The sequence below is a fragment of the Sinocyclocheilus anshuiensis genome, unplaced genomic scaffold (genome assembly GCF_001515605.1).
Source record: "Sinocyclocheilus anshuiensis isolate Anshui unplaced genomic scaffold, SAMN03320099.WGS_v1.1 scaffold880, whole genome shotgun sequence".
NCBI lineage: Eukaryota > Metazoa > Chordata > Actinopteri > Cypriniformes > Cyprinidae > Sinocyclocheilus > Sinocyclocheilus anshuiensis.
Genome location: NW_015548254.1, coordinates 990,055 through 1,009,548, shown reverse-complemented (window position 1 = coordinate 1,009,548; position 19,494 = coordinate 990,055). Strand labels below are relative to the sequence as shown.

The window sequence follows — 19,494 nt, the reverse complement described above, 5'->3', positions numbered from 1 at the left end:
CTTGAAACCCTCCCAAACAACTTGTAGTGATGTAGGTGCTGTTTGATAAATAGGCGTTCTGACCCCAAGTCTCAACTAATTTCTGCAGTTTTGTTGGCCACTCAAACTATCCACCTTTCCGTGCATTAGGACAATAGACACATGTCAACTTCCAGGCAAATTCATAACATCTCCAGTTGATTGGAACGTCTCAATTATTTCCCTGATGGTGGAAATGGGCATTTTCAATGTTTTACCTATTTTTTAACAGCCACTTTCTATTTTGTGAAGCTCAAAAATCTTTTGCAGCACACCAGAATTATATTCTTTGGTTTTTACTATTGTTATGGATGATTAAGAGAATTTGGCCTTTGTGTTACCTTACATTTATAATCTCATGTGAAACAGGAAGTCATGGCTGGACAATTTCATGTTTGTAGTCACCCTGGTGTGTTAAAAAATGTAACATTAATGGGAATATCCTTAATAGATATTTTATTCGTAATAATTTCTAGGGGTGCTAATAGTTGTGGCCAATATGTGCCCACCCCCTCCCTCCCTCCCCAGATTTATTTATTTTTACAGCCTTTTTTACTAAGAGCCTTCATTTACCAAGAGAGCTACTAATTCTGACCTTAACTGTGTATTTGGTATGGTCTCTAATATATCTCTATAGAAATTCAAACTGCTATAGTTTATTAATATTATTATTATTTTGAACCTTATTGTGAAGAGTGCAAAAACTGTTATGAGTATTACTTAGTGTTATAAAATGAAAGCAGTTAACTCAATTTCACTTGCAGTATATTTATTAGCATCAGACTGCATTACATTACATACTGTACATGACAACAGTGATAATGTATTCAATTAAACTGTCAAGGAATTCTCCATGAACACAGCTCCCATTCTCTTCTGAAAATGTCAAATGTAATGTCTTATTCTTCCTTGATATGTTTTTGAATCCAAGAGAGAATGTCCTCATCGATTTGAATGGAAAGGGTTCCGTCTGGATTGATGGGAACAGCGATGGGAAGAGGAATATCCATTCTTGACAGTGTCATCTAGTGCAGCGGGAACAAAAACAATTAGTTGTATTTTCTTGTTATATCTCTGTGTGAATCATACTTTAAAGGAAACTATTTCACCTCTGGAATCCTAGCAATGACATTCAGGGACCTCTGAGATGGCAAGGCCGCAGTCAGTTCGATCTCTTTGTCAGCGTTCGATACTCTTTCAAGTTTGAAGCCCACTTTGAAAGCTGCCATTGGGATGTGTTTAGACAGCCTAATTGGGACGTTGTACACAGATAATAACTATTACATCAGTGTCGCTTTCTACATTACTCCATACATTTGTTGTTCAGTGTTGATGAACATTACTTTTTGGCGTAGGTGGTGACAATTATTGGCAGCCTCTCCCATTCCACCTCTAGACGTGCAGCAGGGAATTCGCCCAGTACACCAGCCTCAGCTTTAGCAATGACTGCATACTGTTGGCACTCTGGACCCCAAGCAACCCTGGCCTGGAAAACAAATTTGTACTTACTTTGACATAAGAAATAAATCCAGACATTGTTTTTAAAAATTGCACTTCCAGGCTTACGGTGACTTTGTGCTTGCTCAACACGGCACCGTCAGCACAGATCTTCAGGTTGTCATTTTCAGCAATGGAAGAAACGACAAGCTGCACTCTTGCATTTGGCTTGTCAAAGTAAGCAGCAAGCTGGTAGCCCAGCACCTTGTGGTCAACTCTCACAGCACGGGCAAGGACAGCAAAAACAGGAGGAACAGCATTTCCGAGGAACTTGGCCTGAAAGCATTACCCATTAGAAACAATTTAATGGGATATTACCTTTGGGTTTTATTATGAACAAACAAATGACACTAATTGATTCACCTGTTTCTGGAGTTTCTCAAAGCTAGATGCAGTGCTTCCACTGCTAACTGCCTTTGAGGTGCCATGGGGTGCCATGTACTGCAAGCAAAAATATGTTCAGTAATAAGCAATAGACATTAATAAACTAAGGTTGTAATATTGACAATAGTATTTTTTGGTAGTTACTCGATCTTTGTGGAATTTCCTGAAAGGCTCCATGATGGTGGCAGTCTGAAAATACATAAAATGACTGTGTAAATAAATATATTTATTAATGACATATACTGGCAACACACTACATCCCACGTCCTCACCTCAGTCATACGAGAGCTGGACATGGAGGAGCTTGAGCTGCTGCTGATGATACGGCTGCTGCTGCTGCTTTCAGAAGATACACGAACATTTTTATCTTCATTCTCCAGGATTTCCCTCAGTTTCAACAGGAAGGCCTTTCCTTCTGGAGTCTCCTCATCAATGAGACTGATTTGTTTAAGGAGCCTCTCAGCAGCTCTAGGACCAACTTGGACTTCAAGCTCGAGTCTTTCAACTGCAGGACCTTCAGCTAAAGCCAAAACAACAGACTGTTAATTATCATTTTATCTGAAAATCCTTTCATGAATATTATCTCTTTTTGTAAGTATACCTCTTGCCACAGAGGCATGGGCTGAGTGCTGTCCAATTATGTAGAACAGAGGATCATTTCTGATAAAAGCGGCATTGTGAGAGTGCACCTCAATGCATCCCTTGATTTCAATGTATGGGACAGCAAGACAGAGAGTCTTGTGGAATGGAGCAGCAGCTCTCACAGGAGCCTCAGGTGGCATCTCAGAGGACTGGAAAGAAAAACAAAATATCAAAACTTTCCACTATGGAGCTTGAAGCAAATCTTGTTTCATGTGTATTTATAGCTTACCAAATCACCAGCATAAGATGTCTGGGAGTTTTGCAGGGACAACTCAGGTACTAAGGGAACAATCCTTTCAGCAGTGGGATCTTCAATGTTTCTGACCACAGCAAGTGTCTCAAAGCTGTCGGAATGAGAAAAGTAAAGGATATTTCACAAAAGAGCAGTTACAACAAATAACCTTTTTTTTCTTCGCTGACATCACAAAGATTTCATTACCTCACAGCAGCAATATGTTCAGGAACCTCAACAGGCAGAGCCTCCACCTTGTAGTTGCCCTTGAGAATGTCTGCTCTTGCAGCCACTTTTCCAGGTGCAATTGTACGGATTGTTCCTCTCGCCATAACAGCAGCTTGGATCAATACTTACACAGCTGCCATATCAGGAGCAGTGATTCTGGTCAAGGACTTGATATGAGAATAGGCGAAGCTCGCAACATGCATATTAGTCTCAAGCTTCAAAGCACCAGCAAGACTGGAGATGAGAGCCACTGATGGCTTGGTCTCAAACAACACAATACAAGCAACCATGCGCACTTCTGGGTGGAGAGCTCTGTCCAATACAAGCTGTAGGGCCACTGGCTGAACCTGAATCAGAAAACAAGATTAGTTCATTTTTGGAATAAAATGTGCATAATCATGTTTTATTCATTTCTACAATGTGTGACACTTACAAGTTTGGGCTCTTTCTTGGCAATGTTCCTCAGGGCCAAGATGGCATCAACCTGTATCCTAAGGGGCAGAGAAGTAGCTGCAGTTCTCAGTCCAGGTAGGAGCTTCATGATGGGTTTAAGACTAGCAGGATGACCAGCATTGCCGAGGACTTTAAGAGCCAAAGTGATTTCAGGAATGTCATTCTTGGAAATGGCCTCTGCAGCAATCTCGTGGATGGGCTGAAGAGTTTGAGGCACATACAATTAGACAAATATTAAAGAATAAATCATTGGTAGAAATTTAGAAAGTACTTGATATGTTTACCCCGAGGAGCTCAGCAGGGCAAGTGGGAACTGCAACACAGTGCTTGGCAATCATGGAACCATATCCAAGCATTACGACTTCACGCAGAGCTGGGATTGTGGCGATTTTCTCGTGCAAAGCCAAGCTCTGTTTGAGAAGATGTGGAACGATTATTTAAGGCAACATTTAAAGAACAGCATTTTGAGTGTAGTTAGATGCACCCACAGCCGTCAATTGGATGGTTTCCAGATCAGCAGTGACCATTTGCAGAGCAACCACAAGAGCTTGAATGAACTCTGGAATGGTAAGTTCACCAGCCAGGAACTTCTCCTTTAATAATTTTACAATGACTGGTGTGCCAACAGCAGGAAGAGCATCCAGGAGCCAGCGCCTAACAGATTCATTTATAAAAATGTAATCATAATAAAAACTGCCCTAGTATTATATTCTTATTAACTTATTGTTCACAAATTGTACCTGTAAACTGGTTTGTCCTTGAACTGAGACCAGATAGCCTCGATGTTTTCTAAGGTGGCAACACGCAGAAGTTGGATGAGCTGAACAAACTTAAGGGGAGCATCATCATGGACCATGGCCACATTGTTTGCAACAAGGTGCTTTAGGACTTCAATAATCTAGAGAGAGTAGGAGCAACACTCAGTTGATGTCTTCAACATGGATCAAAGGCTTTGTCTCAGAGATTTTTTTAAAGGTTTTTAAGGAATGAATTATACCTGGGCTGGGGCATCACTGATCTTCATGAGTTGAATGGGAGTCTGAAGAATCTCAGTTGCAAACTCATACTGCAGGGATCCACGGGCCAAGTAATCAGCTTTGATTGGAACAACAGGGGTCTTCTCAATCTCAACAAAAGCCAAAGTTTGTCTGAAACAAATAATTGTTTCTGAATTTTCAACTCAATTAAGTTTCAGTTTTAAACTTAAAGTTAATGCGGTATGTTAGGAATGCTGTTAGTTCATGTTTCTAATAGAAATCTCATAGATGATCAATCATACTTTGCTTCCATCATTGCCGCACCATGGATCTCATTTAAGGGTGAAAAATGATGCACTTCTTCAACTGTTGCCTCAGCGATTAATACTCCGGCGGCAGCTGGTTTCATGATGTAGTTGTAAGTTGCAGTTTCAATCAGACTCTTGACCCTCTGTTGAGAGAATAGTATGGGAAAATTTGACTTCTGGCATTTTAATTGAATAAATATTTCAATTCTTTCCGGTTTTCTTCATTACCTCTGTGCATTCAGCACACCTCTCAGTGTATGCCAAGCCAATGTCCTTTATGATTCTCTCCTGGCAGTGGCTCAGATCCTTAGACTTGGTGACAATAATGTGGTTGGCCTTTGGATCCTCATTGATGACATAGTGGGTCCTGCACACTCCCTGAACTCCAGCCTTGAAGGACAAGTAACAAAAATGGCAGATTGCAGAACTCAAAATAAATTTTAAAAATGTAATAGGATCACTTTCTCACCTCTTGCAGCTCATAGATGTTCTGGGTCTTCTTGAGGTTGAGCTGAAGGATGTTGAGGATACCTCTTTGCAAGTTCATGACTGTAGGGGAGACTCCTGCAGGGGCAAATACCTTTCCAACCACACCATTTGTGTACTCAAACTTGATGGGAATCTGAAGCTGAGCAGCCAGTGCTGAGGTGAGCTTAGTTGCAGGAACAAATGGATCCTTGGGCCAAATGCCAGCATACTCATGGAGCAGAGGATCCATGAGCTGTAAGGAAACATCTTCACTTTAATGAGGGCATTGTTGCTTTTAACAGCCAATTATGGCTACATTTTTTTTAGTCCTTTAGTGTGGAAATCTAACAATTTGTACAGTTCTTAATAGTCATTACCTTCATCAGGAAGGTGTGCTCAGTCACGGCACTGAGGAGAACCTTGCTGCTGACTTTTATACCCGCTCTGGCCAGACCTTCATGAGGAAGACCGCCCAAGAGTAGAGCCTCATACTTGTAGACATAGGTCTTATCGAGGGCAAACTCAGGAACTGAAAAGGTAGAATATTTCTCTGAGTTTAAGCAAGAATGCAATAGTTGTAAATTATCAGTTTCTAAAAAATCAAGTAATATTGAGCCAAATATTACTTACTAAGGTTGATCTGTTGACTTGCTGAAAAAACAAATGATAGAATATGCTTTGACAATTGCGTGTCTAATTTAGTATTTAAAGAGGTTCTAAATGTATTTTCCTTAAAGGGAAATCATGAAAGAAACGAGAAAAAGGAAGACATTCACTTAAAAATTTTACTTACCCACAAGGGCTACAGTCAGGGCAAGCACAACAGCTCTCATGGCTGATGGTTTGTGAAGAACTCTTCAGAGAAACAGGCCTTTTATACTAGTTTCTTGCTGACCAAGTATTAATTCTTAAATTAATTTTTAACAGATGCATTTAAGAAAGTATCAAAGTGTCAACAAGACAGAACTTTTGTCAACTTAATTGAACGTAAATATCAGTTAAAGGTTAGGTTACCCTGGCCTGTCATCATGTCATTCTTCAGGCCAATGTCCACAGTGAAATGCAGAGCATTGTCTTTTATATTTAAAAAGGTCGTATTTTCCCCAGTTTTGTCATATCACGTCATGTCGAAACAACATAATTACAGTTTATATATATATATAGCTTATGGAGTGAGGTATATTACAGCAAACTACATTTTTATTGTGTATTTTTTTATAAAAAATAAGATTTTTGTTAACCAATCAGGGTTGAAAGCATATCTGAGCTATCAGTTTTAGGTTAGGTTACCCTGGCCCTTAATCTAAAAAAATTGTTAAAGTCCATATTAGTTTATTTATTTTATTGAAAGACTGATGAAATAGCATTAGATGAACTTTGGAATTAGACGTGGAGTGATCCGTGGAAAGTTTTGTAATTTTAAAGCAAGTAATTTCTATTAAATGCATTAAAAAGATATTAGTGCAACCAACAAAAAAACCCACAAAGTATTCAACAGCTGTAGAATTCATTACCATTGAGCATGGCATCTCACACTTAAAAGCCCACAGTGATAGAACCCTGAAAAAGAAATACAATGTGATTCAAAGATTTAATAATATTTTCAGAGACTGTAAATAAAATCTTCCATCTTTTATAATCTGTCATCTAGTGAGATCAATTCATATCAGCAAGGACAAGTCTGAAGAATCTCAGTTGCAAACTCATATTGCAGGGATCCACGAGCCAAGTAATCAGCATTGATTGGAACAACAGGGGTCTTCTCAATCTCAACAAAAGCCAAAGTTTGTCTGAAACAAATAATTGTTTCTGAATTTTCAACTCAATTAAGTTTCAGTTTTAAACTTAAAGTTAATGCGGTATGTTAGGAATGCTGTTAGTTCATGTTTCTAATAGAAATCTCATAGATGATCAATCATACTTTGCTTCCATCATTGCCGCACCATGGATCTCATTTAAGGGTGAAAAATGATGCACTTCTTCAACTGTTGCCTCAGCGATTAATACTCCGGCGGCAGCTGGTTTCATGATGTAGTTGTAAGTTGCAGTTTCAATCAGACTCTTGACCCTCTGTTGAGAGAATAGTATGGGAAAATTTGACTTCTGGCATTTTAATTGAATAAATATTTCAATTCTTTCCGGTTTTCTTCATTACCTCTGTGCATTCAGCACACCTCTCAGTGTATGCCAAGCCAATGTCCTTTATGATTCTCTCCTGGCAGTGGCTCAGATCCTTAGACTTGGTGACAATAATGTGGTTGGCCTTTGGATCCTCATTGATGACATAGTGGGTCCTGCACACTCCCTGAGCTCCAGCCTTGAAGGACAAGTAAAAAAAATGGCAGATTGCAGAACTCAAAATAAATTTAAAAAATGTAATAGGATCACTTTCTCACCTCTTGCAGCTCATAGATGTTCTGGGTCTTCTTGAGGTTGAGCTGAAGGATGTTGAGGATACCTCTTTGCAAGTTCATGACTGTAGGGGAGACTCCTGCAGGGGCAAATACCTTTCCAACCACACCATTTGTGTACTCAAACTTGATGGGAATCTGAAGCTGAGCAGCCAGTGCTGAGGTGAGCTTAGTTGCAGTAACAAATGGATCCTTGGGCCAAATGCCAGCATACTCATGGAGCAGAGGATCCATGAGCTGTAAGGAAACATCTTCACTTTAATGAGGGCATTGTTGCTTTTAACAGCCAATTATGGCTACATTTTTTTTAGTCCTTTAGTGTGGAAATCTAACAATTTGTACAGTTCTTAATAGTCATTACCTTCATCAGGAAGGTGTGCTCAGTCACGGCACTGAGGAGAACCTTGCTGCTGACTTTTATACCCGCTCTGGCCAGACCTTCATGAGGAAGACCGCCCAAGAGTAGAGCCTCATACTTGTAGACATAGGTCTTATCGAGGGCAAACTCAGGAACTGAAAAGGTAGAATATTTCTCTGAGTTTAAGCAAGAATGCAATAGTTGTAAATTATCAGTTTCTAAAAAATCAAGTAATATTGAGCCAAATATTACTTACTAAGGTTGATCTGTTGACTTGCTGAAAAAACAAATGATAGAATATGCTTTGACAATTGCGTGTCTAATTTAGTATTTAAAGAGGTTCTAAATGTATTTTCCTTAAAGGGAAATCATGAAAGAAACGAGAAAAAGGAAGACATTCACTTAAAAATTTTACTTACCCACAAGGGCTACAGTCAGGGCAAGCACAACAGCTCTCATGGCTGATGGTTTGTGAAGAACTCCTCAGAGCATCAGATCTTTTATAGTGGTATCTTTCTGAATAAGTATTAATTTTTAAATTAAATATTAACAGATGTCTTTAGATGTGTGTCAAAAAGTACATAAGATAAGGCTTTTGGTTGGTCAACTTATCTGAACATCAATATCAATTAGGTTACCCTGGCCTGTCATGTCATCCTCCAGACCAATGTTCAATGTCAGTTTGCATGTCTTCATATGCAAAAAAAGTTAAGAGAAAAGCTAACTTTAGTTCTTTATTACATATAAATTTATGCAGTTTTTTTTTTGCATGTAATAAAATTATATATATTTATAATTATTTTTAATTGGCTCAATGCAAATTTTTATACATTTCATACGCTGGACATATTCAAGCCCTGTCCATCTACGGTGATCACTCAAAACAGGGGTCAGCAACCCTGTCACATGTGTCATCATTAAAGGGATAGTTCACCCAAAAATTAAAATTTGATGTTTATCTGCTTACCCCCAGGGCATCCAAGATGTAGGTGACTTTGTTTCTTCAGTAGAACACAAATGAAGATTTTTAACACAAACCATTGCAGTCTGTCAGTCTTATAATGGAGGTGAATGGGAATCACGGTTTTGAGAGTAAAAAAAAAACATACACAAACAAAACCAAATTAAACCCTGCGACTCGTGATGATACATTGATGTGTAAAGACACAAAACGATTGGTCCGTGCAAGAAACTGAACAGTATTTATATCGTTTTTTAACTCTGATTCAAGCAATGTCCGAACTGTTCGAACTGTCCTGAGCTATAAGTCTACGATCTGCCATAAAGCAAGAAGAAGAAGACGCGTCAGGCACCAGCTGTTGAGAATGCGCTCAGGAGGACGCGCTCAGGACAGACAGTTCGGACATTGCGGTGAAAATCAGAGGTAATAATTATATAAATACTGTTCAGTTTCTTGCACAGACCGATCGTTTTGTGTCTTTAAACTAAGCAGTTCAGTTCTATTGATTAGCCCAGTCTCATCTGCACTGATGGTAGTATTGCATTGGGGATTGCTCTGCTGTCTTGTAGCTTCAAAGTACTCTCAAAGTACACAATGTTGACAGATTTGGCATAAGACTATCAGTTTTAGGTTAGGTTACCCTGGCTCATGTCATCAAAACTTGTTAAAGTCAATATTAAAGAAAGGACCATATCACATTCACATTTTAAAATGTATATATGAGTGGGGCGGGGCTGAGAGCCGTGGGAGCGGAGTGAGGCTGGTGGAGTAAATGATAATGAGTAAATGATAATGAGCAATGATAAATAACACCTCACCGTTCTTGAGTCCCACGGAGGAGCTCCGGAACAATTAAAGGAGGAGTGACGACAGTGCAAGAAGAGAGAGGACCAGGCCTTGAACATTTTAGTTGTGCTTTTGTTTATGTTTATGTTTATGCGGCAGTCATCCATGAGGGGCTGCCACTTAGTTTTGTTGTTGTTTATTTTGTTATTAAATTTATGTTAAACGTCCGCCAGTTCTCTCCTCCTTCTTCCCCGATCTATGAACTTTGTTACAGTATTATTCTTATTATGCTAGTGAAATATTTAGGACTGTGTCTGTGCTTGTGACAGCCAATCAGCATTGTTATGATATGATTGACTTTTAGCACTTTTTTGTAGATGACAATCATTTCCAATCATTTAGTCTGCTTAAACACGTCACCCCACAATTGACTGCAAGCTCGCATTTATTTTTTATTAGAACACCCACATTTCAAAATCCAAACAACAACTGATGGATGAAACCAAGTCCACTTTTTTTTTCTTCTTTTTTGGTAATTTGTTACATATGCATGTACATCAAACTTGACAAAAATAAATAAAAAATCTGTCTCTACTTACAGTACGTTTCATCATGAATTTAAAGTTTCTGCGGGACTTATTAAATGTGTACATTTTAATTCATTTAATTCTGCACCACAGCACTAAGTTGATGTATTCCCTCAGCGACCAGCACAGATCAGCTCTAGGCATGACGAAGTGGATATCGTCCTCTTTTGGAAGACCAAACAAAGTAGTTTCGCTTTCACAACGAAGCACACAGTGTCTCCACGGCATGGCTGCAGCGTCAACAATACTACAGTGAGAATAAAAGGGCGGCGTTATGCAAATCTTCCCACATAGTGAGGTAGATATGTGGGGGCGTGTTAGAATGAGCCGTTTTAGGTAGGCGTGGTTAACTCTTAACTTTTATAAAGAATTTCTCTTTGGATTTGAGACTTTAGTCTTTGCAACTTTACAGATCTTCTTTATGCACCAAGAGCTTGTAACACTCCAAAGAGAAAGGAAAAATTGAAATTAATGCTTATTAGTGCACCAGTATTGTAAAGTTTAACCGGCAAGTAAACACAGGAAGTGCATGTAATACAAGGTTCCAGACATTGTTCAGATTAGTACAAGCTAGACAGGGAGGGATTAAGGAAAGAGAAAGTAAATGGTGTTTTTTTTTTCTTTTTAAATTAGGATACAGTCAAATATTGATGAAAGAGATGTTTTCAGCTGTCACTTGAAAATTGTCAGGGATTCAGCATTCCAGATGGGGGTTGGAAGACCATTCCACCAGCACGGAACGGTGAATGAAAATGTTCTGGAAAGTGATTTTGTGCCTCTCTGTGATGGTACCATGAGGCGTCGCTCACTTGTAGATCTCAGGCTTCTGGAGGGGATATAGATTTGTACGAGTGAGTGTAAGTAGTGTTAAGAAGGGTGCTGAGCCCATGGCTGTTCTATATGCATGCATCAATATCTTGAACTTGATGCGAGCAGCAACCGGTAGCCAGTGCTGTGAGATAAAGAGAGGTGTGACATGGGCCCTTTTGGGCTCGTTGTAGACCAGTCATGCTGCTGCATTCTGAATCATTTGTAAAGGTTTGATTGCACATGATGGAAGTCCAGTCAGAAGAGCACTGCAGTAATCCAGCCTAGAAATGCAAGGGCTAGAAGTTGTGCAGCATGCTCCATTAGGAAGGGCCTGATCTTTCTGATGTTGTGCAATGCAAACCTGCATGATCGAGCCATTTTTCCAGTGTGATTTTTGAAAGTAAGCTGGTCATCATAGATTACAAGATTTCTGAATAAACTTGACCAAACTTTTTCAGGAAAATCAGGATTCATGAATCAAGAATCATCAAGATTCTTTGTCATGTTGGTTTTATTATCTTGAAAGTTGTTTGAGCAGTATAGCCAAACTAATTTCCTTAATTTAAACAAAGCCTTACAAGGTAACAAAATATAAAAATAAAACATTTTAACTGTCCACGAGCAAAAATCGTGATATCGCACACCCCTACTTTCATCCATGCTGAGATGTCCGCCAGGCAGCCTGAGATCCGTGCAGCTACCATCATCTAGTTAAAATGACAGATACAGCTGTGTGTCATCAGCATAGCAATGGTAGGAGAAACCAAGTGCTTGTATGATGGGTCCCAGTGATGTAGTGTATATGGAGAAGAGGAGGGGTCCAAAAACTGATCCCTGAGGAACCCCTGTGACCAGTTGATGTGCTATATAATAAGAAATCTGAAAGACCTTCCTGTGAGATAGGATTCAAACCAGCACAGTGGAATCTCTTTGATGCCAAGTGATGAGAAGGTGGACAGAAGAATCTGATGATTTACAGTTTCAAATGCGGCAGAAAGATCCAGCAGAATGAGAACTGATTTGGAATCAGCTTTCGCAATCCACAAGGCTTCAGTGACTGACAATAAAGCAGTCTCAGTTGAATGGTCACTTCTGAAACCTGAATGGTTATTGTACAGTTGGTTATTATGTGAAAGAAATGATACCTGGTTGTAAACAACTCGTTCAAGTATTTTCACTATGAATGGAAGGAGTTTAATGTAGGCTTTTTAAGCAGTGGGGTTCCCGAGCCTACTTGAATGTGGTGGGTAAATGTGTGAGTGCTGGTAAAAGTGTAGGAGAGATAGCTTGGAGAAGGTGTGAGGAGATTGGGTCTAGAGGACAAGATGTAGGATAGCTAGAGAGGAAAAGTTTAGATACTTCTGCCTCAGTGAGGAGACAGAAGGAGGAGAGGGGAGGTTTAGCAATGGATGCGGTTGGTTTGAGTTCTTGTATGTGTGGAGCTGAGAACTGACTGCTGATGGTTTTAGTTTTGTCTGTTAGTTTTAAAGTTTAGAAATTATAATGTCAAGTGAATAATATCAAGTTAAAGATAATAATAATATAATAAGATAATAATAATGTCAAGTTAAAAGATAATGTTAAGTAAGTGCTTATTTTTCAATGTTATTTCAATGTATATTATTTGGGAAGAAGTATGCATGTTAATCACTCATAATTGTGGCAAATTTGGAATATAATCTATTCCATTTTATGAATTCCTTGAGGTTTCAGTAGAAGTACATTGAAAAGTAATGCTACTACCTTTCCCCATAATTATTCCTTTTTTTTCTTGGGGAAACGTTTGTGTGAATCCCAGTGCAAGGGACAATGTACATTAAGATAACATTGCATTGGATTTAGGGTATATTGCTATACTGACTAACTGGTTTATTTTTCTTCTAAGCAATGTTTGCCTTTCTTGCTAACTGAATAATCCTGTGATTTTAGCCTTCAATCAAACAGTTTTGACCATAAAAGTAATACTTAAGTCCTCAGAGGCCATTTCTCTTGACATGTGCATTGAGACTCAGGATGGTAGCGGTGTCAAACTTGAATTAAACGATAGAAAGTAGGACCGATATGTAGATTGATTGATTACCCAGATTAATACAATGGTCAATCAAGAGATACTAATTCTGAGACTTGGTCCATAATTCAAAAAATCATTCAGAGTAGTATTTACTTGTTTAGTTTAGTGCTGGTGAATGTCTTAATATTCAGTATAGGAGATGAATATCTAGTGTCAGTTTTCCTCTCAAAATATAAGAATCTGTCATCCCATTGCTGTGTGTGTTCCCCTCAGTATCTATGGTGGTTACAGCAGAAGTAGACAACAGTAGGAAATCATGCACCAGTTTTTAAATAAAAAAGAAAAATACTGAGCAGACAAATTTTGAGAATGCATGTTCAGATTTATTGAAATGAAGGCGTTAATTTACAGCGGCTTTAAAAAATGTTTTATTAAGTGCTACTGAGCCAAGAAGTAGGTTTAAGCACACTGTTCATTGCAGCGACAGGCCACATGAGCATCTGTAGTCTCTCTCAAGTCTACACTCTTCTCATAGATTCCATCAAACATGTTGAGGTTGGAGTCTGGAACACAATATATATAAAAAATAGGAGCAACAATTATTAACCAAATGAAATATTTTCCCTTTCAGCCTATGTTAATCATTTTGAATTTTAAGATGTAAAATCTGCTTTCTAAAGCAAAACCATTTGCGGATTACTGGACTAGAGTCATATCAGTCTGCAAACAAGTAATCAAGTCACTTACCAGTGGACATACAGTGGTATCCAACAGTGACAGGAGTGGTTCTCATTGGTACACAGCCTGGCAGACAGCGCAACACAGGCTCAATGGAGTAACATTTAGATTCCTGTCCATTCAAAATCACCTGCTTCTCCAACTTCACAGATTCAAGTTTCATGCGGCATTCTGATAGAGGAAAGATATTTATTTTTTAAAATGTCTTTAAAACAAATGACATTTTTGTAATACACAGTGTCCGACAAATCTTACGGCTGGCATCACGGCAGCTGTCAGCAGGAAGCACCCATGAGTGGGCAAAGCTGACTGAACTCTTGGTCAGGTCTCCTCTGGGTGTGGTGTACTGCTGTCTGATTTCTCCATCAGCCTTTCCACAGAGTCCACAAGTCTGTCCCTTCATCCAGTCCACAACATAAACCTAACAAAATCCAAGAAAAATAGATAGTTTTAGAAATATCAGCATCAAATTCTCTAAGAAGCACATTGTAGTTTTAACACCTTTAGTGCCCACAGTGTTTGTAACATAAAATTAAACTGTAAAACTGTTAACCTTGTTATACACTAACACATTTAAAATATTGTACTTATATTATTTGGCATTATTTGGCAATTGTTTCATTGTTTGACTTACCATCCACTGGTCACTGGTATAATAGACCTCTTGAAGACCATGGCCTGGGGCATAGAGAGCGATACCTTGACCTTTATGCTCAATTTGTATGGTACCTACAACATAAAATCCTAATAAATGTACAGGTAAACACTCTAAGACTACCTTACCAAGGCAAAGACCAGCATCCCAGTAAAATTCATATGACAAATCAAGTCAAAAAAAAAAATCGCTAATGCAAGCAACAGACTTTTATTCCAAAATAATGTGGAGAGAACTTCAACCTGTTGGGTGCTGGTATGAAATATTGTTGGTTGGTATTTCAATTCCATTCATTTTAACCTTCACTGCACTCTTCTGGTGGTATATGTCAACATCGCTGTGGTGGAATAAAGCATTGAATATTGCAGTGAGGTTGCTTTTATATAATGGAACTAGTAATATCTGTGAGCTGGACTTACATGTCTGCCACCTTAATGTTTAGGTCTTCATGCTCAAAGACATCATCCTTTTTTATTAGGACTATGAATTTGTGCTCTGAAGTGCAGTCTTGAACTAAGACTTGGTAGCAGGAAAGGGGAATTTCATAGTTGTACTTCTTATGGTTGAATGTAGTCAAGGTGTTTCTGACCTTACTGCATTTAGCTAAATAGTGAGACAAACAAAACATTTACTGAAAAAAATAAATAAATTCATGAAAAACGAAAGGCCAGCTTAAGACACTTTACTAACCTGAACTAGTCTCTATATAAAGGTTTCGAATTATGTTTGTGACATCATTTTTTGGATAGGCCTGGATAGCCTCAAATGGCAAAGTGATTGGAAGAACCAAGTTCGACACTGACAAGGTCATCTGCAAATTCACAAATCTTAGAAAGTGCTGTCAAAAAAAAGGCATAGTTAACCAATCATTAGATTGTTGCTTACTGTTGGGGTCTTAATAATGATGTCCAGGGTCCTTTCAGTTGGGACAAGTATGATCAGTTCAATCTGCCTCTTAATGTTTTTTTCATCGCTAATAGCCAATCCAGTCATTTGAGCTGCACCAGGAATATATTCAGCCACACTTGAATAGGGAAGGAAAAGAAAAATGTGTTGATATGTTGACATATATGAAGTGGAACATTTGTGATGAAGAGTAACCAAACCTCTTGGCATAGGTGGTGATAATTGTGGGCACCTTCTCACACTTCACTTTAAGATAGGCCATAGGACTTGGACCTTGGTGGCCAGTCTCTGCGTTGATGGTAATTGCATATTGTTGGCACTCTGCACCCCAAGCAATCCTTGCCTAGATAGAGGCAAATTTTGAATGCTTTATCCTAACAGAGGGGTGTCCAGTCCTGCTCCTGTAGAGTCACAATCCTGCAGAGTTTAGCTCCAATCCCAATTAAACACACCTGAACCAGCTAGTCAAGGTCTTCAGGATTACTAGAAACTTTCAGGCAAGTGTGTTGGGGCAGGTTGGAGGTAAACTCTGCAGGCTATTGGCCCTCCAGGACCAAGATTGAACACCTCTGACATAGCAGAAAAAGATAACTAAAACAAAGTCATTTCATCAAATTTCTTACACCAACATTGTGCTTGCTCAAAAAGACACCATCAGCACACATTTTCCAGTTGTTCTTCACTGCAATGGAGACCACAATGATCTGCACCCTTGAGGTGGGCATGTCCAGGTAAGCAGTGAGCTGGTACCCCAACAACTTACGATCAACTCTCACAACACGTGCAATGATAGCAACCACTGGAGGAACCGAGTCCCCAAGGAATCTAGACTGTAACCATGTAAAGACATTTAAAACTTAATTGAATAAAAATACAATTATAAAAAAAAAATAGAATTAAAGGGTTTAGCAAAGATCTGCTTATAGAAACTACGTCATACCTGAACGGGCTTGAAACTTTCATTGCTTTGTCCACTGGAGAGGTCCTAGTGATCCATATAGTGATCCAGAAAAAAAAAATTGTTGTAAAAGTAAAGCTTTAAAACATTGACTTATGATTGGCAAATCATATTTTTCTTCTTTTTATTTCTTAGTTCCAGGCACACTGTTTGAATTATCAAAGAGAGAAGTGCATATGCATCGCCAATGTCCAAGAGATATTTAGCAAGATATATCTAGAAATATATATTAAATATTTGTCTGCAACCCAAGTCCAGTGCTTTGATTGACATTAGGGAGGACAGACAGTCGTGTAGTGTGAAAACAGCAATCCAACGAATGTGGTAATGAAAATACTCACTTTGGACAGATGCGAGTTGGAAGATCGAACAGAACTGCTGGAACTAAAGCTGTGGCTACTACTGCTTTGAGAGTAAAATAATTTATTATGGCTGACGAAACTGGAGTTCTTGTTCTTCTGTTCGCCCTCTAGGATTTTCCTCAGTTTCTGCAGGACGGACTTGACCTTGGGAGTCTTCGCGTCAGCAAAGCTGATTTCTTTAAGGAGCTTTTTAGCAGCTCTTTGGCCTAGTTGGACCTCTAGCTCTAGTCCCTCAACAGCAGGACCATCAGCTGTCAATAAATAGATTATAAGATAACACATTTTCAATAACAAACATAGTTCTAGTGAAATTCTGAAGATTTGACTTCAGACACTTGCCTCTAACTATGTTAATATGTACTCCATGCTGCCCAATCATGTTATAAATGGTGGTGTTTTTGATGAAGGTGGCATCACAGGACATAACCTCCATGCATACATTAACTCCAATGTGAGGTACAACAGAACAAAGTGTTTTGTGAACTGGAACACTAGTCCTCAGTTCAGGTTCCTCGGCTGGTGACATAACAGTTTTAATGGTTTCTGATGACTATGTAGGGATTAATAAAACAAATTAGAATTATTAAGAAATTCATTTTTAACATTAATTAGCCAAACAAATTTCTTATTATTTTACCAAATCTCCAGGTGAAATCATTGAGGTATATGCTTCTTGGGAATGTTTCAGAACTACAGTCTCTGGTACAATGGGTGTAATTCTCTCTGCATTGACCGCCTTGATGTTTCCAGCTGCTGCCAAAGTTTCAAAACTAGTGTGGGACAAGAATCACAAAAAGCCACTTTAGTAATGAGATAGACCATGGGGAAAAGATTGACAATGAGTCTACATAAAATATTCTGTACCGTGCTGTCAAAGCATGCACTGGAAGTACAATAGGAAAACCCTTTATCTTGAAATTAGCCTTTGTGATGTCAAACTTTGCCTCCACTTTTAGAGGCAAAAATGTATGGATCTTTCCTTTCGCCATGGATGCAGCTTGAATAAAACCAGTATTCAGTCCCATTACAGCAAAAGTCTGTACGGTAATGCTTGGTGAAACTTCAGCGGTTAACTTCACATCTGTCTTCATCAGATGAGAAACACTGATGGTTTCAGTTAGAGGTGGTGTAACAATAGCCTGGACTGGACATGATGGCAAATTAAAAAAAAAAAAAATTTCATTATTAAAGTGCATTCTCTATTAAATATTGTGCATTTGTATAAATGTCTTTCCCTATTTCCAATCAATCTATAAATAGACTACTGCATTTTTGAGACTCTTACCCTTCAAATTACCAGCAGCCACTGCAGCAGCATACAAACTGAACTCCATGGGTACACCAGCTACTGATGGAAAGATGCGACGCACTTCAGCCACCAGTAGGGGCTTGGCATACTGGAAGGCAGTGCCATTCTGTATTGCTTTAAGTGCTTCCCCTGCCAGCTCAGGTATATTGCTTCCAGTAGTAAGCTGTAGAAAAAATTTGATGGTTAGCTCCATTTTGAACGTTCTCAAAAGTTTAGGAGGACAACACAAATTAGTTAATTTTTTGGTTCATATGAAGTGATATTACCACAATATACCTGTGTTGCCTGTTCAAGAACTGCTTTGTCGACATTTGCAAAAGCAATCTCTTGTCCAAGAACTTTCACATAGATCGAGCCCAGGGGCTGCTTCTTTGGCAGGGCTTTGAATGTTTTTAGCTGCAGCATGCCAAATAAACAACAAAGAATATGTAACTGTTAAAAAACACTCCATGAATTACATTTATAATATGCCACACTTACAGCTTCAAGAACTTGTTTCATCCTGGGCAGCCTGTCCTCATGCAGGAATGGCGATTTCAGAAGAGCCTCCTGAATTCCATCAGTTCTGACGCCAACCTGAAAGAAAGTAATTCAGTGAGGTCGGGTAGGAATTTAAGAAATTAATAAAATAAAGAAGTACTCGATCTTTTCCTGTATCTTATTTACTCACCTCAAGAACATCAGCAGCAGCTCCAGCCAGGTAAGCACGTACTTTAGCTACTACAGCTCTGGGCAGGATGGTGGCAGCATCATTGATGATGAAAGCACTACCGGCAGCACCTACCATGAGAGGAACTAAACAACGGAACTAATCAGTAAGTTTTTTTGAGGAAACCATCACCTGCCATGCAACACCTTTGGAGATCAACAGAACTTTCTTACCTTCATAACCATCCAAGAGAAATGCTTTGCTGTAACGAAAGCTAAGTTTGTCCAGTTTTGGGCTTAATATTTTGATGGCAACCCGGCTGGCCGCGGCACTGAAAAAGACCAAGGTGGATTGTCGATGTTGAAGTTTTAAAAATCAATATGTTGGAACATATTTTGGCTTTTGTTAGCATAAACTCACATTAGAGCAAACTCAGGGTGTGTGCTCTTTGTCAAGGCTTTCATGTGCGAGTACACAAGACTGGCCACCTGTAGATTTGGTTCCTTCTGTAGAGCACGTGCAAGAGTAATAACCAGACCCATGCTTGGCTTTGTCTCAAAAAGCACAATCCACGAGACCATGCGCAGCTCTGGGTGAAGATCTTTGTTTACAAAAATCTGCAGAACTACATTCTGGACCTGAAATGCAAAATTAAATTAAAATACCCTTACCCAAATGAAGTATGCTTCAAGTTTATTTTATTAAGTATACTTAAGTTCAAGTATATTTTTAAGTATACTTTATGTAGTAAGTATACAAATATCAGTGTACTAGTAGTATACTTGT

At 38.8% G+C, this 19,494-nt stretch overlaps 1 protein-coding gene and 1 pseudogene across 1 annotated transcript in view; both read right to left on the bottom strand.

Moving 5' to 3' along the window:
* Nucleotides 1-766: 766 nt before the first annotated feature.
* Nucleotides 767-8,468, bottom strand: LOC107655338 (vitellogenin-like; annotated as a pseudogene).
* Nucleotides 8,469-13,508: 5,040 nt separating this feature from the next.
* Nucleotides 13,509-19,494, bottom strand: part of vtg8 (vitellogenin 8) — a 12,250-nt gene continuing 6,264 nt past the window's right edge. The window contains exons 11-31 of the mRNA XM_016442873.1: nucleotides 19,129-19,346; nucleotides 18,942-19,039; nucleotides 18,730-18,854; nucleotides 18,540-18,635; nucleotides 18,336-18,455; nucleotides 18,036-18,222; nucleotides 17,615-17,894; nucleotides 17,388-17,520; nucleotides 17,090-17,300; nucleotides 16,730-17,001; nucleotides 16,371-16,415; nucleotides 16,054-16,260; nucleotides 15,631-15,773; nucleotides 15,410-15,548; nucleotides 15,215-15,335; nucleotides 14,944-15,127; nucleotides 14,767-14,861; nucleotides 14,504-14,598; nucleotides 14,125-14,290; nucleotides 13,879-14,040; nucleotides 13,509-13,694 (exon numbers count right to left, since the gene is read on the bottom strand). Of these exons, the coding sequence (XP_016298359.1) occupies nucleotides 13,591-13,694; nucleotides 13,879-14,040; nucleotides 14,125-14,290; nucleotides 14,504-14,598; nucleotides 14,767-14,861; nucleotides 14,944-15,127; nucleotides 15,215-15,335; nucleotides 15,410-15,548; nucleotides 15,631-15,773; nucleotides 16,054-16,260; nucleotides 16,371-16,415; nucleotides 16,730-17,001; nucleotides 17,090-17,300; nucleotides 17,388-17,520; nucleotides 17,615-17,894; nucleotides 18,036-18,222; nucleotides 18,336-18,455; nucleotides 18,540-18,635; nucleotides 18,730-18,854; nucleotides 18,942-19,039; nucleotides 19,129-19,346 (3,201 nt within the window). The 3' untranslated portion in view covers nucleotides 13,509-13,590. The remainder of the gene's footprint in view (nucleotides 13,695-13,878; nucleotides 14,041-14,124; nucleotides 14,291-14,503; nucleotides 14,599-14,766; nucleotides 14,862-14,943; nucleotides 15,128-15,214; nucleotides 15,336-15,409; nucleotides 15,549-15,630; nucleotides 15,774-16,053; nucleotides 16,261-16,370; nucleotides 16,416-16,729; nucleotides 17,002-17,089; nucleotides 17,301-17,387; nucleotides 17,521-17,614; nucleotides 17,895-18,035; nucleotides 18,223-18,335; nucleotides 18,456-18,539; nucleotides 18,636-18,729; nucleotides 18,855-18,941; nucleotides 19,040-19,128; nucleotides 19,347-19,494) is intronic.